The sequence below is a fragment of the Lupinus angustifolius genome, chromosome LG06, assembly GCF_001865875.1.
Source record: "Lupinus angustifolius cultivar Tanjil chromosome LG06, LupAngTanjil_v1.0, whole genome shotgun sequence".
NCBI lineage: Eukaryota > Viridiplantae > Streptophyta > Magnoliopsida > Fabales > Fabaceae > Lupinus > Lupinus angustifolius.
In genome coordinates this window covers 23376009-23388423 of record NC_032014.1, presented here as the reverse complement: position 1 = coordinate 23388423, position 12415 = coordinate 23376009, and the positions used below count along the sequence as shown (strand labels likewise).

General features: G+C 32.5%; 1 protein-coding gene across 1 annotated transcript; it reads left to right on the top strand.

Moving 5' to 3' along the window:
* Positions 1597–6389, top strand: LOC109350271 (non-specific phospholipase C1). The gene is made up of 5 exons (XM_019591471.1): positions 1597–2808; positions 4880–5056; positions 5432–5758; positions 5921–5948; positions 5983–6389. Exons 1-3 carry the CDS (start codon positions 1692–1694, stop codon positions 5752–5754), a joined length of 1617 nt encoding a protein of 538 aa, XP_019447016.1. The 5' UTR covers positions 1597–1691; the 3' UTR covers positions 5755–5758; positions 5921–5948; positions 5983–6389.

The window sequence follows — 12415 nt, the reverse complement described above, 5'->3', positions numbered from 1 at the left end:
GCATAATAAAGTTTTCTTAATATTATTTATTATTATAAATATGTAATTTGACATAAAAAATGATTTATTTATATATTATTAATCATGTATATATGATGTAAAAATTAGAGAATCAATTATACTTTTAGTTAAAGAGATATCATTATTATGTACATAATTGAATAGATACACATGCAAGCAACACGAACGAATAACTATAAGATAAATACAAACTAAGTTTTAATTATCCCTTACCCAATCGTAAACATTAACTAAATCTAATTTTTAAACTTTGGGGGCGTGTTCACCCCTTATGTCATCCTATACATAATATGTGCATTACGAAACCTGGCACAAGCTGGTATAATTATTGTGTGAAATCATTAATATCACACGTAATCTTTAGGTGGTGTCAAATGTTGCCCTTGTTTGCCGTCATATGCATTTCTGTGATGGCTCATGCCTAATTGGGACTTAACATGCCACATCAATAGTATTAATACCATTAACTACTCTAGACATCATGCACAACAAAGTCCATTTTTAATCGGGGTCCAAGTTATACTTAATAACTTATCTGTTTCATTAATATCATTATTTTATAAAAAAAAGAGAAAAAAAAATATACACTAATAATTTATGAATTTTATACACTTTTATTGTATCATTTATAATTCATATTTAATCATTATTGATTATTCTAAATTTTTTATCCAAATGAATGTTAAATGATATCATAATTATGTATAAATATTTACATTGATGATATATATATATATATATATTAAATTAAAAAAATATCATTATTTTCAAATAACGTCATTATTATATTTTATGTTGCTACATTTGTGTTTAGCTTATCCAATTTTTTGTTTGCGGGGTTTTTGTTTAACTATATAAGCATTATTACTATTATTTTGATAACTTCTCATTTTTGGATAATTAATATTAAACTTTTTTTTGTAATTTAAAATATTTAAATTCATATAAGTTTTTTATTTCAAATTTTAACATCAAAGTGATATAAAATTAGAATTTTTATAACCGAGGATCACAATTTTTCTCGGATAAAATGTCAAGACAGAAATAACCTCACTTTTAGTGAGGCTAAAATAACTAATATTCTACCATTTTAGGGGCTAAACCAGTAGTAGAAAAAGTAGCAGGTACCTTATTTTGAGGGATAAAATCGTAAAAAATGATAATTTATTATGAGAATTGATACCCCAATATAAAACCCTAACAATACTCCGCAAACTTTGAATTCTCATTCCATAAATATGTCCAACATTTGATATGGAATTTAAATTTGAAGGTATATATATATATATATAATACAAAAAATTATTCACGTAAGAACAATACATTATTTTGAGAAATAAAAATATTTAATATAAACCATTAGATTTTCATCGAATGGTTAAAATTAAAAAATATATACACATAATTATCATATAATCCGTAACTAAAATCTTAATCATCATAATTGTTTTTAACGTACAGATAATTGTTCTCACTTAACAATTTAAAATGAAAAATTAATTTTAGTGACATGCAAAAACAAATTCGTTTGAAAATTGTAAGTATATACCCTATCGTGTAAAGTATCACTTACCTCACTTCATATAAAAACAACCCTCAGCCTACCAAATAAGAACAAAAGTTTATCCATTTCTTCACACTCTAAACTCTACAATCTCCGGTCACCGGAGATGGATCTCCGGCAACTCTCCATCTCCCCCTTCTTCTTCCTCTTCCTCCTCATCTCCCCCCTAACCACCACCGCCGACGACTTCTCCGGCAACCTAAACCGCAACAAGCACAAAATCAACGGCCCAATTAAAACCATCGTCGTAATCATCATGGAAAACCGCTCCTTCGACCACGTCCTAGGTTGGCTCAAATCAACCCGACCCGAAATCGATGGCTTAACCGGCACCGAATCAAACCCTACATCAGTCAAAAACCCATCTTCCCCTTCAGTCTTCGTCTCAAACGACGCCGTTTTCATCGACTCAGACCCAGGTCACTCTTTCCAAGCAATTCGCGAACAAATATTCGGATCCAACGAAAGTTCAGCGAACCCGGCTCCAATGAATGGGTTCGCTCAACAAGCCGAGTCAATGATTCCCGGTTTTTCAAAAACCGTTATGAGTGGGTTCAAACCGGAACTTCTCCCGGTTTATACCGAGTTAGCGAACGAGTTCGGGGTTTTCGATAAATGGTTCGCGTCGGTTCCAGCTTCGACTCAACCGAACCGGTTCTACGTTCATTCCGCTACCTCACACGGTGCAATGAGTAACGTTCGAAAAGACCTAATCCACGGTTTCCCTCAGAAAACAATCTTCGATTCTCTGAACGAGAACGGACTCAGTTTCGGTATCTATTACCAGAACATTCCCGCCACGCTTTTCTTCAGGAGCCTGAGGAAGATTAAAAACGTGGTGAAATTCCATAGCTACGGGTTGAAGTTCAAGAACCACGCTAGGAGGGGAAAGCTTCCGAATTACGTTGTGGTCGAACAGCGTTATTTTGATGTTAAGATTTCTCCGGCGAATGATGACCACCCTTCGCACGATGTCGCAGCGGGGCAGAGGTTTGTGAAGGAGGTGTATGAGGTATTGAGGAAGAGTCCTCAGTGGAAGGAAATGGCAATTTTGATTACGTATGATGAACATGGTGGGTTTTATGATCATGTGCCTACTCCTGTTGAAGGTGTTCCTAACCCTGATGGGATTATTGGGCGTTACCCTTATTACTTTCATTTTGATAGGTTGGGTGTTAGGGTCCCAACTTTCCTTATCTCGCCTTGGATTGATAAGGGTACAGGTAAGTGTGGTCAAGTTTCGATTTTTATGGTTTTTCAGTGTTCTTTATTATTAGTGATGATTCACTCATTTGAATAAGGATTTCTTTGTGTACTATTTCCTTACTTTTGGTAAGAAATTAATCTTTTTTGGTTGTGTGACTACCCATCCTAATAGTGTCGCTTTTAGGAATCGATCCCTCGAACTTTTGGACTTTTGGTCATCCTGTGTATTTAGCGTGACCTTACACCACCAGACCAACACCTTGTTAGTATTATTTGCTGTCACAGAATGTTCTAGATCCTGTCCTGTGCTAATGAAAACATGTCAATTAAAAAAAATTAAACCTTCATTATTTTTTTCAGTATTTTTGCTTCATTATCATTGGTGCTTGTAAAGCTTTGGGACAACATATCCTTGTTCTACTCATTTGCTCTTGGTTTTACATGTGTGTTTGATTCATGTTATTGACGTACCAAAAATAGTAACCTTAATTGAGACATCAGTATAGAGACCGTAGAGATCAATGTGAGTGAGAACGTGAATTGGGGGCATCTTGTATTTGTTGAGGAAGTAGACGAATCTAACAGAAGTGTGTGTGCTAGTCATCTCAGTGCAGATTTTAGTTATACAAATAATGGAGTTGCTAATAACTTAATTGGTAGGATTTAACAGTGGGACAAAAAAGGTTTTGGGTCCAATCTTCATTCATGGTGGTCCTTGTTGATAAGTCATTTGTTAAGCAGGCTAGTGCCATATTTTAACTGACCTTAGAATTGGACACCCTTTATGTTTTGTTAAACTTTTTTCACCATAAAAAATGTCTCTTGCTAAGTTGGTGGCTAAAACCTTAGAATTTGAAACCCTTGTTAATGTTTTTGGTTTTTTAGGCTTAACATAAAGCTTTGGGTTTCTTGCTGAGTGTATTTTTTTATTGTTAGTCTTCAAAATTTGGTGCAGATTCGGTAGTTGTACTTTTAGTCTTGGTTCAGTTATACTTCTGCATGAAGCTTTACTTATGTTTTGGTTTATCTGGTTGGTGATAGTATTTTGACCCCCAACTTTTGATTTTCTCGATTCAAGTTTGGTGGAAATCTTTTGACTTTGTTAGGTTTAACTAGCTTTTGGCACGTTGCTTATTGTTTTTTTATCGTCTAGTCTTGAAAATTATATGCAGATTGGGCAGTTGTACACTTTACCTTTAGTCTTGTTTGAAGTATACATTGGGCAAAGCTCTGCAGATGTTTGAAGTATACTTTACGTAATTGTTGTTTTACTCTCCTTTGGTAAACTCATTTTGGGTCTTCATGAAGGGTTAATATTGTCTCTCTGCATATATAGAAGTTGAAATATATTTCTAGTCTCACATAAATCAATTTTTTAATTTTTTTAACCTGTGATGAGGATTCACATGCTCATTTTCATATTTACTGGAAAACTGTTTTCATTTCTTCAAGACAATGTACTAAATTGTATGCTTTTATATACTAATGTAGCACTGTAACATACTGAAAACTAATTTTGGCCATGTTTGTCTACACTGTAGTTCTCACTTATCAAATAATCTGTGCCTGTAGGGTTTATGTGAGTCTTAAGAAACTACTATTTTGAGCACATACTGAATGGGAACAAAGAAAGTAGCTATCATTTGAGACTGATTATGCAATATATGTAACAATTATAAGAAATATTTATAATTTTCTACACCATCGCAAGATATGAATTTTTTTAAACATAGGCATATATTTCAACTTGAGTTCCTTCCTTTGGGTTGTTTCTCTAAAGAGTATTAGTATTTCTACATTTTTAAAAGTTCAGTTCAGTTTTAGTTTTCTTTAAGCTGTTGTTCTTGTTTTTGCTTCTGTTCATGGTCAATGAAACTTTCTATACTATTTCTAGTCGTTCTCTTATTGACTTTTATTTACAATCCGATAGAAGCAGCCAACAAAAATTGATGCTTTTTCCCCCGAGTTATACTGTACTTGGATAGTCATAAGCTGTGCCTTGTTACTCAATTCTAAGTTTTAATTATTTCAATACATGCTTAACTTCTTTTATTCAGAGAAATAACTTCTGATTTCTTTTCTTGGCAGTGATTCATGGACCGGATGGGCCAACACCATATTCTCAGTATGAACATTCATCTATTCCTGCCACGGTAAAGAAGCTTTTCAATTTGAAATCTAACTTCTTGACCAAGAGAGATGCCTGGGCCGGTACCTTTGAAAAATACTTCTCTATCCGAGATACTCCTCGTGATGATTGTCCAGGTCTGCATCTTCTTTAATTGTTACATGTGACTTTTGCAATCTGTCATGCAAATAAAGTCAATGCTTTTTGAATTACTGTGTGCTTTACTAAATTCATTTGTATTCTCCTGGCCAAAAATGTGTGATAAAATTTGGTTCACCATTAAAATATTGATCAGCATTTTTGACTTTTCTGGGAACAAGACAGTGTTGCATACTATTACTGCATTAAAATATAACTTAGTTCTCTTTTGTTTTGTTATTATGCCAATGACTGGGACAGTAAAATATAGAATACAATGCTTATTGCCTTACATTTTCTAACTAGTATCATTTGATAGTAGTGATTTATTTTCTGACATACTGATCTTAATAACATTTCCAATATATTTACAGAAACACTTCCAGAGGTTAACACAGATCTAAGGCCATGGGGTCCTAGAGAAGATACAAGTCTCTCAGAGTTCCAGATGGAATTAATGCAGCTAGCATCTCAGCTCAATGGTGACTATGTACTCAACTCGTATCCAAATATTGGTAGAAGTATGACAGTAGGTGAAGCAAACAAGTATGCAGAAGATGCAGTGAAGAGGTTCATTGAAGCTGGAAAAGCTGCACTTAAAGCTGGAGCTAATGAGTCAGTAGTTGTCACAATGAGGCCTTCCCTAACTAGCAGAGTTCCTGTGGGAGATTCCCTCAAACATTTGGAATCATACTGATTCTTTCTAAACAACAACATCTATTGTCCCAAGATATGTATCATCTATATACCCAGGTCAAAAGAGTAAAACATGAATTTAATATATATTAACTGTGTATTTTCTGACCAATGAGAATGAAGGAGTATATAGAGTTTTACACATCTTAGGATAGAAGATGTGCTCCTTCAAAACACTATCTGTAAATACATCTTATATTTATATATATATATATATATATATATATATATATATAACATCTTCCATATTAAAAATTCAAGGGAAAATACAAAGAGTTCTTAATAAAATTGTTTTCTATTAAAGAGCAACTATCCAGGTAACTGATTAATGATGTTCAGTTGATAATCAGTTATTGATTTAATTACTCCAGTGGTTGGTTGTTTCTTAAAATGAAAAGAATATTACCAAGAATTCTACCTTTGTAGTTTTTTCTTAAATTGATTCCACGTAGTGCATCATGAAAGAAAAAAAAGGACAAAATTCTGTAATATTATTATAATTCCTTTTAGGCTTTAACAAAAGAGTTTGGAGTATGTGTAGTGTTAATGGGTACATGTATTACAAATATTGTAAGCTAGTAGTTGTGGTGTGTTGTAGTTCAACTAAATCGTGTAATAACTTAGCTTTGAAGGAAATTGCTTCTACTTCAATGATTGTTAAACCAGTTTTTATATGAAATTTTAGTACTGGATAATTTTAATTATTTGGATTGCAGTTAATCTTACTTTGTTTTTCGAACGAGTGTAATATCTATATACTTATAATATAAAAATTTATATAGTCAGTGAATCATCTAATTTTTATTTGGTTTTTTTTGAAAAGTTAATGATGATTAAAAATAAATGGTAGATGATGCAATGATAATGTAAAAACTCTTACCCTATTAGTGTATACATCTTTTTCTCTTTTTCTTTTTGAACATTTATATACCTTTTTGCCAATCATGAGTCTGGTGAAAATGAGTGGATTTAAATTTGGTTCAGCTAAATTCCTTAAGGATTGAATCAAGCTGTCAAACTATTTGTTCAACTTAAGTATGCCTCAATCAAAAAGTTAAACACTCAATTATTCTTTCAAGGTTGGGTAAAAAGATGGCTTAGTCGTAGTGACTCAATGAAATCAATGATTATAACTTCTTGAGGTCATGAGTTCGAGTAGCGCAAATTCTCTTTTGGAGGAATAAAATACTGTTAAAGGTATTTAAGTTTAAATGGTGGTATGCTCAATAAATTCACGAGTCAAGAGGGTCATATGTCAAGGTTATGATGCCACATTTAAAAAGTGTAGCTTAGTGGTAGCAGCTCAATAAAATAAATGACTATAAGTCCATGAAGTCATGAGTTCGAGTTGCGAAGGTTCCCTTTAGAGTGAATAAAATACATAGGGGTCACCATTCCAGTAATACTTTAGAGGAATAAAGTACTTCATCGCTCGAGAGAAGTCACATGTCAAAGTTGGGATGTTATATTAACTATTTGCTTGAATAATCAAGCAAAGTGTGTTTTTTGTGTCGAAATTGTTACTTATTTGTGGCACATTGTTTCGTTTGAAGGGGTTTAAACGGACTCGGGTAAGGTCAAAGTATTACTAGAATGGTTGACCCCTTTCTAAATCACTATTGTAAGAGGTTTTCTCGATCTCAGCGAATTTTATAAGCAATTCATCTGCCATCATGTTTCTATCATCTTACCTTATAAAGTGTTATTCTTGAAGTAAATATTAGATTCTTAAATACCCCCGTGTGAAAATATATCTTTGAGATCGAGCCACAATTCTTGAGCATCATTAATGTAGATAGTGTTTTGTTCAACTTGCTGTGAGAGCACCTTGTGATTCATAAGATCCCCATTGTGTTGTATCTCTCCACAAATCATATTTTGGATTGGAAGGACTAGTGGTTGGGCCATCAACAAACTTGAACTTATTCTTGGAAAATTTAGGGCTATTTTCATTGACCTACTCCATGAGTGATAGTTGCTACCATCTAGTGATGGTGTAACAAGAACTGCCCCTGGATTCTCGCGTTGATGGAGATAGAAGGGGTTTTGGACATCATTGTTGCTCATGCATACCTGCAGATCTTGTTCTTTGTTAATAGGGATGGCGATTAGTACCCGGATCTGTGGGTACCTGTAAAAAATACTCGCAACGAGTTGGGTTTGACTCCTTGTTTTTGGACCCGTAGGTAATGAGACCCGAGATTTTAAGAGCCTTTGTTGGATAAGTTTGGGTCCGAGCAATGAGGTACCCAGATCAATGAGTACTCGTACCCGCTATTCCTTCACACACACACACACATATATATATAGAGGAGAGATCGTTTACGCCCAATTTAAGTTATACTACTTACACTCAATCTCAACAATTCATTTTCTTAGATCCAACAGACCAAATGAATGAAACTTAAAAGTTATTTAAGATTTCTCCTTTTCTCCCTCATCACTTATTGCAATACTCATTTGGTCCGATGAATCTAAGAAAATGAATGACTAAGATTGAATGTAACTTAAATTGGGTGTAAACGAATCCTTCCTCATATATATAGATTTACTTATATATATATATATAAGTTTAAACAACTTACTCCAGATCTTAGCCATTAATTTTAGAGAAATGCAATGATTTGAATTAGTGAGTAAATCTATACCATCAAATTTCCCTAGAATTTATGACTAAGATGTGAAATATGTGGATTCTTATATATATATATATTGTTAATCCATAATATTATATTGTTAATTCGTAAATATAATTGATATGTTGTTAAATAGTAATGTTATATTATTAAATAATGATGTGATGTAATTGTGCTAATTGATATGTGTAATATAATATTATGTTTATTGAAAAATTCTTATTAAATTAATTTTACATCATAATGTTGAAATAGTCAATTTAAAATATGTTTAAAGCTTTAAATTATTTTTTATAATTTTTTCTCTTGTTGATTACCTAAATAACATATAGGATTGTAGTAAACAAATACACATTTACATAGATTACTGAAAATTATTTTTTAATGTTTTTTAATTTGTGGGTACTCACAGATCTGCTAGGTACGCAAAGACAATGAGTAGCAGATCCAACAAGTATCAACATGAGTCAGAGGTGAGTCTGGGCCCAAGAATGAAACAACTAGGCAAATCTAGATAATGCATTACCCGACCAGACTCATTATCATCCCTAATTGTTAGGGTGATCTGTCGTTGCTCTGTTTGAGAAGATGATTCTTTACTAGTGTTGATGATGATAGCTTTGATTGAAGGCTTGACTCTTTGTTTTTGGTCAGGGTTCTTATCTAGAGAGCTTCTTCAATGTTCTTGGTCATAAATCTTGAGCAAAAAATGCAAATTCCATTTCTACAACAAAGACAATCAAAACCTTCAAGGAAAAGACTATGTTACTATAAAACAATTTGTTGGCTGAATAATACTCATTTTGATTGAATGATTACGGGCTTTGAAGCCCTTATTTATACAAAATGAATTGGAACCAAAAGAACTAATTGCTTAAGGAGGGAGCTCCATTAACAACTTGAATAATATCCCATAAAATTAAGTCTAACTAACTTTTGGAAAACCCACTTTCTAAAAGCATTTAAAATAAACCAAAGTCAAGTGTTTGTGCTAATACAAAAATTAAACCAACAAAAAATGTCCCATGCCAATATACCTAAGCCAGCCAGACCTGGTTGTGTTAGTGCTTATTCTGGTATGTCAAGATGTGTGCTATATGCACCCTGATGCTCCGAATCTCATACGAATGTGTGTACCATGATGTGCCAAGTCTCGTGCCAATGTGCCAAGTGATACATGCCAGTACTCGTGTCATTGCGCTATGTCCCGTGCCAAGTTCAAGCTCATGAGTCTGACCGAATGTCCTTGCCAAGTCCTAGGCCTCTGACAGAAGGTCCGGGGCCATATTGGAAGCTGACTTCAATAATATGTTGTCACATTATTCATACATTATTATTACAAACAACATTCACTAACATTTAGTTGCACTTTGGTAGTTCCTTAAAAAGTTTGGTGATTGTTTGGATGGGTTAAAAAGACTAACATGTTTGGTTGACGTGATAAGGATGCACATAATATTCTTTTAGTATTAGGAAAAGGTAGCTTACAAATTAAGAAGTGCTATAAACTATTTTGTTGATGTGAACTCAGTGCAAGTAGACACTGAGAAACTATGGGTAAAATGCTAAATGTTCGTTATGGTCTGATCTTCATTTTCCTCTTTTTTATTCGACCACCGTTTAGTAAGCCACTTTTTCTTTACTTTTGTATTCATTTGTTTTTTCCCCATATATTTTGTCAAGGTTTAATATCAGTCTACCAATTTTGCATTACATTACATGATCTGAAACTAGTGGTGAAATCAATATTGAATGTTATAGTGACAGAGAATGTGTCTACTCAAGAAGTTATTGTTTAAATTTTATAAATGCAACAACAATAATTGTTATTTGCTACAATATTGAAATCTGAAAGAATTTATAAGCGGAAAAGAGTCATCACACTATTGTCTTAAGGTTTTGGTTCAAAATATGGTATCTTACTTGTGATTCCCCACTCTTCCCATACCTTAACCACAATGGATCCTTGGAGGTTGGATGCTCCCTAGTCGCGGTTGAGTCCAACAAGTGATATCAAAACCTATAGTTCAGCTGTGACGTGATGAACTTAAAGGAGAGCAGACAAGTAAGTGTGTGACATTCATACTTAAGGGGAGAATTGTTGGATTTATTCAAGTGTGAAGTCCCACAATGTATATGAGTGAATGACTTTATAAGTAAAAAACTATGTAACCCTTAAGATTTTGGTTCAAGACATAACTCTTCACTTTTCCTATAACCTGACAACAATGAAACTTTTTGTTGGTTAGAGGATTTGTGGTCAAGTTTGGATCCAACAAAACCAATGTTGAATGTGTAAGACTGAGATTGGAACTAAGAGAGGTTGAATTAGTTGACTTAAAATAATGACCAATTTTTCTGCAAAATTAAAGTGTAGCGGAAAATATATACAGAAAATTAACAAGTAAAATCAAAGAGATAAGTGAGAAGAGAATACAGAAGAATTTTTATACTGGTTCACCTTCTTGTCCATCAAAGGCTACATCCAGTACTCTTGCAGCGAAGAGATTTTTCTACTAAAGATTATGAGTTATAATTATAATATCTCACACCGAGATCTCTATGTACCTTACACACTCCTTAATCCTTATTCACCTTTGGAAAACACATTTTCAAGTGATTCTAATCCCATTTCTTATCACACATCGTGAAAGAAAGTATTCTGCAATAATAATGAAGAATGTTCAACAATGTAGGAATTGCCTTTACAAGTATGAAAGTAATGTAACTTGCAGTCCAATCAAATCTTTGTATACTTAGTAATAATGCTCTTTATAAGTTTGTAAACTTGAAACACTTTCACTTTAGGCAACTTCAGAAAAATCAACTTTGAAAGTTTAAGAACTTGTTGCCAAAAGTGCAGAAAATAATTTCAGAATATGTTTAAGAGTTTTTGAAATTTGTATGAGAGTTGTGTATATATTATTTTTAGTGATTGTGAGTTTTAATGCCTTTATATAGGTTTACTAGTCAGCAAAATATCTCTTTGAAAGGGTAGGAATTGAATGGGATGAAACCATGTCTTTTGGGTTGAAACTCATTCACTTTGAATTTGAAAATATGATGCACCAACTCTCAGTAAACGATTACATCATTGAGTAATCGATTACTCAAATGTTCTGTCATCTGATCATTTATTTTGAATTAGAGTAATCGATTACTCAACTTTAATAACACTGGTAATATGTTACTCAAATACATTAATGAATTACTCTGATTAGTTTTAAGTTGGATAACTCTTTTCTCACACTCGTAACCTGTTACTTAGATGAAGTAACCCGTTACAAACTATTTTTGAAAATTGTTTTAAATATTTTAAAGTGTTTCAATTTTGTTTTAAAAATAGTTTGAGCATTACTACTATTGTATAATCAAGAGTATATGATAGTTAGTACCTATTTTAGACTTGAATATCTTGAAGCTTAAATCTTCATTGTCAAGTATTCTTCATTTTCTTCTTTTTGGTGATGTTAATGTCTTGATCAAAACTGTGCCAAGGTCAATTGCAAAGATTTTCTTCATAGAATGTTATACCGATCTAAAAATAAGGAGAGTTAAGAGAAGCTATTGAAAAAAAAAATGTATGGAGAGAGCTATTGAAAGGTGAAAAAGGTTAATAAAAGGAAATAAGTATACTTAACATCATTATAAGTATGCGTAACATGATTATTTATATAATATATTATTATACTCTCTATGACCTTTGGGAAATGGCTTACTATCACTCTAAATGGAAAAAGGGGTATATTGTCCTATGTCATATTTCAAAATTTATTTTATATGTATTAAAAATATGTTATGTTAATAAAAAATTAAAATATTTATTATTATTTTTATTTCTTATCATTAACGTGAGATTAAATTTGAAACAAGATCTTGAATAACATATATTTGTATGGTTACTTTTGTCATCATCCAACTTGAGTGGATTAGAATTATCATATCGGCTTGTTTATCATAGCTTATGTTTTTAATATTATTATTCAACCTATTCCTTCTAATGATCTTATGATACACACGTGATTT